General features: G+C 40.4%; 2 protein-coding genes across 2 annotated transcripts in view; one reads left to right on the top strand and one right to left on the bottom strand.

The window, feature by feature from the left end:
* Window positions 1–1,178, bottom strand: LOC144638966 (E3 ubiquitin-protein ligase TRIM56-like; the record flags this gene model as incomplete). Its single annotated transcript, XM_078498241.1, has 1 exon — window positions 1–1,178. A coding segment is annotated over exon 1 (1,125 nt), but the record flags the coding sequence as incomplete, so codon positions are not given.
* The window catches only part of LOC144637653 (ATP synthase mitochondrial F1 complex assembly factor 1-like), a 120,684-nt gene that overhangs the window by 84,904 nt on the left and 29,780 nt on the right, over window positions 1–6,000 (top strand). The window lies entirely within an intron of this gene.

The following is a 6,000-nucleotide window of genomic DNA, read 5'->3' as shown; positions in this document are numbered from 1 at the left end:
TTGTTGAGCACTTGTCTTGTCAAGGAATGTTTTGAATGTTCCGATTCCTTCAGTGTTTGCTTTGTCCATTAATGTTTCATTTTCTTCGAAAACGATTCGTCGAAAAACTTCAAGGTCACACTGTACCTGCTCTCTTTCATTCCTGCCTCCTTCTGGGAAGATGGTGTTTAACGAACGATCTAATTGAACAATCTCGGCGCTTGTGCTTCGTTTTACAAGTGTCTCAGTTTGTTCAATAACTGTCTCAGTCATGTTCACTTGCTGTTCAATTTCGCTTTTTTGTATCACAAGACGCTCCATTGACTCTGCTGCCTGACGTTCTGCTTTATTAAATATTTCCTGTTTCTTCGCTTCGATGACACCGATCATCTTCTCAGCAAACTTCTGCGCGTCTCGTTTTACGGTAGCGACTCGTTCTTGAATCTGAGTACAGGTTTCATCAAGTTTGGTGATTTTGTTTCTCTTCTGTTGCACGTTTTGCTTTTTCGATTCAATGACAGACTTCACTTGTATCCTGCGTTCATTTGCAGCGTCTTCCAAAATTATCTTGGCGTGACCTTCGTGTTGTGTCAGAGCACAAGTGTTGCAAATGGCAACTTCACAGTCCTTGCAAAAGAACTTTAGCTCTTCTTTTTCGTGGTGCTTCTTTTGGCAAAATGCAGGTCGCTTTAAAACATTTTCAAAATCTTGATCTTGAAAGTCTTTAAGCGCCAATACGCGATGCCCCTTATTTTGACGGATCACATTGTGTGCACTGATACAGACGCCACAAGAGAAAGAACCACACTGGAAACAGTAGAAACTCTCTGAACTTCGTTGGTCGCAATTTCCACATTTGACGCCCGTGGTATTACACTCTTTGATCGCCAGGACATCTAGTAAACTATTGATGCGAAAGTTGGTCGGCAGGTCAGCAAGATTTCCACTTGTGGGGACTCTGGTCTCTCTTCGGCATTCTGGGCAAGCTATCGCATCACGGCGGCCACTCGTTCGTTGGATTCCGTTTAGGCAGTGGAGACAAAAACTGTGTAAACATGGCAGAGTTTTTGGATCGGTGAATGTGTCCATGCACACCGAACAGGATACTTCTTCATGAAGATTGTTTAGCAGGGTTTGTATATCCATGTTTTAAGGCGGAAAACGACGAAGGGTTTGAAGTTGTAAACGCCTAAACAACGTTCAACTGATCGGGTATGGTAATTTTTAGCCTGATAATATCGACCAATCATAGGTTGGTATTAGACATGTTTTGACATATTGTATACTTCTCAGAATACATTCGTAAAATGCTAAGAATTCTAAGAACTGTGATCATGATATGTAGTACGACTTGCAAATTTAAGCTTTCAGGTAATTTTTTAGATCAGATAACTTGGCAATAAGGGTTTGAAATGTTGTCAGTTTCACTTTAATTAAAGGAACGTACTCGTGTTCTATTGAAATTCGCGAATCTGATTGGCTCTCCCACTGTTTGATATTCGCTTATAGAACACGTTTACACGATTTTTGCTTTATAAAGGGAAATTATTTGCGATTTTTGGCTTAAAATACGTGAAATTATAGGTTTTGGACTGCAATCCTTTCTGAGTAGTAGTCAACGAAGCGCGACGGTCAACTTCGTTGCGCTTCGTTGACTATTCGCTCAAAACAACAAAACTCGGGCTTGTAGTCTAACTGTTTAGTACAGAACACTCGTCTTGTTTTTTTTTAATGAATTTTTGATCGCGAACTGAGAAGATTGTTTAGTAAGTTTTGTAAATCCGTGATTAAAGACGGAAAACGACGAAGGGTTTGGAGTTTAAACGCCTGCAGCAATCTTGAAATGATCGGGTATGGTAATTTTTAGCCTGATAATATCGACCAATCATATTTTCGATTATCCGGTATCCGGACTATTTAGTCTAGTCCCAACGAGTCCGGATAATCGAGGTTCGACTGTACCCTTATAATATCGACCAATCACAGAGAGGCATTGCACATGTTTTGACATGTTGTATACTTCTCAGATGCAGAATATATTCGTGAAGTACCAAGAATTCTAAGAAGTGTATAAGATCATGATATTAAGCATGACCTGTAAGTCATAGCTTTCAGGTAACTTTTCTTATCTGATTTATGGGCGAAGATGATTGACATGTTGTTTGGATGTAGCGGTACGTTCTTTAATTAATTAACTAACGATGTCTGTTTCACTTAATCAGTGGATCATGGATGGAAACTTTCTCGTGTTTTATTGGAATCCGCGAATCTGACTGGTTCTCCTACTGTTTTCTAGTTGCTGAAAGAACACGGTCGTACGATTGTTGCTCTTAAAAGTGAAAATAATTTTGTGGTTTTTAGCCTAATAATATCGACCAAACACAGAGAGGTATTAGACATGTTTTGACATATTGTATACTTCTTATATCTTACAATACATATTTAAATTGCCAAGGATTCTAAGAACTGTGATCATGATTATAGCACGACATTCAAATCAAAGCCTTTAGTTAACTTTTCAGATCAGAGTTCTGGGGAAAAATGATTGAAATGTTGACCATTTCACTTCAGATAAAAGTAACTCGTTTTTCTCGTGTTTAATTGGAATTTGCGAATCTGACTGGTTCTCTCACTGTTTTCTAGTCGTAGAAAGAACACGATAGCTAGACTGTTTTCTTAAAAGTGAAAACTATTTGTGGTTTTTGACTCAGTAAAACATTCATAAAATTATAGGTTTTGGGCGCCGGAGCGATGGTCAAAGATGCGCGATAGTCAACTTGGCTGCGCTTCGTTGAATATTCGCGCAAAAGAAGAAGCCTTGGGCTCGTGGTCTAACTGTTTTGCACAGGACACTCGTGTAGTTTTGTATGTTATAATTTAATCGCAATCTGGGGTAAATGTCATACTGTTGTTATAGTCAGTTATAGTTTTGATTATTCTCTGAATTGTTCGACACTAGGGTCCAATTACTAATTTATCGTATCTATAACAAATTTGGAGGCGCGGTGGCCTAATGGTTAGCGCGCTCGACTCCGAGTCAAACGGCCCGGGTTCGAGGCCTGGCCGGGGCGCTGCGTTGTGTTCTTGGGCAAGACACTTTACTCTCACAGTGCCTCTCTCCACCCAGGTGTACAAATGGATACCGGCGAATTTACTGCTGGGGGGTATGTTCAATTGAGGCCTTATGCATCCAATGACGCTACAAGGCTGATGATGATATTCAATCGGTTTTACAAAGAGTAGAAAACATCAGAAAAGAACCCATTTAAGTGCATGTTTACGTCAGACTGGCTAGTTTCACCACCAAGCCTCGCGTTCAAAGTGCAAACTTGTAAATATTATCATGAACGAATTCCCAAAGCAGCAAAGATGAAAAGAATACCCACGTGAAAACTGCATGAAGATGGCGAAAGGTTGCGAATAATTTGCGAAAACGAGGCTTGGTGTTGAATTTTGAGCTTATAACGTTATCATGCATAAGGCCTATTTGAAGTTCAAATTGGATACCTGTAATTGGTCACCCACATTCACATCTACATTTAATTCAGTTGGTAAAGTTGTGAGAAATCACACTAACTTTCCTTTTAAAAAAATTAAAAAACACCCACGTGATCGCGTGCCAATTATTATTATAGATACGGTCACGATTACTCCCCGAATTGTACTCCACTCAGTCCAATTACTATTACTAATTATACTGGTGATTAAAGAAATGAACCTCCAGTCTCAAATAATAACAGACCGAATTGGAATCCACTTAGTCCGACTATCATTATTAACATTTTGACTTCTTTACAGAGCGTGTTAGATGCACAGTGGTTGGCCTATCAAGTTCAGATGTACTATATATGCCTCAGAAGGCGATCGCAGAGAGGAGATTCTGAAAACCCTTAATATATTCCCGGAGAAATTCGATCACATGACAGTGGTGAAAAAACTAAACGCTGAAATGGAAAGCAGTGACAGCATCAGTTAAAGAAAAAGAAAAACCATTTGTACATTCCAGAACTTGATGAGCAGAGACTGAACATAAATTTTGAACCATTAGACATTAGCCTGCGCAGCGAGAGCGAAGAGAGAGTTTACCGAATTTTGGACGCGCGAACTGCACTCGCCCAAATTTTGCACGGTCAAAAGACGAGTACACTAGCTACGCGGGCTATTGGACCACTGACGAAAAGGTTTGTTCAATTTAAAGCCTGTTGCAGATAACGTTTTGCCACAATAAATTCGAATCTTTATTTATGCAGACTTTTAGCTCTGTCTCTTGTTATTGAATTTGTTTTTCCAAATACCTAACCTAAGCTGTATGATTAAAGGGAATCTCCACTATTAGGACAAGTGGACGTTGAATTGTTTGAAAAAATGCCTAAATTCCAAATTTTACAGGACAAGCGAAAAATAACAATAAGTAGAAAAGATTATTGTTTTTAAATTTCCCGCGCGCCGCCATTTTGGATTTTGTACTGTGCATTCCGGTAAATACCCTTCGGCATCCACTCTCCCCCCACCCGGGACCCCACCCCTTTTTGGACGCTTTCTTTTCTTTCTTTTTTTTTTTTTTACTTAACACTTACTGACACCTTGGGTTGACGCGCTTTCCCAGTGTCTCCCTTCAATTCCCTGTAAGCTCCGCCTTGCGTTTTCTCATCCCTTTCATTATGCATTCTATCGTGCGTTCCCCTCCATTTATGCGCCCATCCAGGCATTGCCATTACTTTTACCATGCGTTCCCTGGCTCCTTCATAATGCTAACCCCAAGCCTGGGTCAGCACCAGTCGATCCTTCACCCAACTTTGGCCAACAGCCCAATCTTGGCTGACAAATATCCCTGGGACGACTCCAAACTCAGACACTCATCACCGTGTTTCCCCATGGATTCGCTATGGGCTTCCTCCTCCCTTCCCCGCCCACTATCCCCGGTTATTCCTTGTGTGTTCCCACATGCTTTTGCTTGTTCGTTACGTCGTTCGTTCAAGTGCCTGGTTCCCCTTCCTTTACCTCCAAATCCATCCTTGTGCGCCATAAATTACTATCGTCTTCAGCAGTTAAAGTTTACATCGAAGTTAATTAGTGCAGAACTGATTATTATCAGACTTATAAATGAAACAACTTTACCGATCAGACTGATCAGATTTCATGCAAAGGGTAGAGAGGAGAGGGAAATAATACTCCAAGTTTTATCGTGACGAGATAAGGAAACAGACCGAACCAAGATAAAATATTCTCTCTTGACCGAATTGAATACAGAAGAGTCCCGATTTCCCGAACTCAAACTAGGGCAGGAAAAGGCCTTCTTATGACCTGCAAAGTCGTTTCCGTTATCTCAGTCGAACATTGTAATTTTACACACGCTTTTTTAAACTAATTTTTATTTACATTTAGTTGGACATTTTAGAAATCGGGGTTCCACTATACCTGATGTACCTGGAAAGAGTAATAAAACACGCGGCATGACGCGAGATGCTGAATAACGTGACCTCGTGAAAGCCGTCTTTCCCGATAAACTTTTGCGTGACGGAGCGTGACGGAGCGTGACGGGTTATTCGTGTTCCGTGACGCGAAAGAAACTGGGAACGAAACAGAATCCAACATGGCGGTGGAAGCTCTCAGTTTTAAGGGAATTATAAACTTAATTTGACCTCAAGGCTACGATTAAGACCTCATCTATGGCATCACTTGCCTTTGGAAACATATTTTGGCTCGTTTGGTTGTATTTGAGTGAATGAAGAATGGCTACAGTAGCCGGAATACACTGAAATATACTGAAATGGAGAATGTCATGCACTGACAACACAGCCTGGAAATTTCTAAATATACAACACTGTTAATACTGGAGGTAAGATCCTAAACTACTTTAGGTGAATATTGGTTTTTATATGGACTGATATTTTCTTCCTTGTCTTAGTGGGCAGATAAATTATAAGTAATTTATACTGCGGGAAATTCAAACTTTTACATTCATTTGCGCACGTGCCCCGTTGTTTTGACAAAAGGCCGGTTATAATTTATGGGGGTGGG

This window comes from Oculina patagonica, chromosome 14 (genome assembly GCF_052425735.1).
Source record: "Oculina patagonica isolate OP01 chromosome 14, crgOcupat, whole genome shotgun sequence".
Classification (NCBI taxonomy): Eukaryota; Metazoa; Cnidaria; class Anthozoa; order Scleractinia; family Oculinidae; genus Oculina; species Oculina patagonica.
This window is presented reverse-complemented; position numbering and strand designations above follow the sequence as displayed.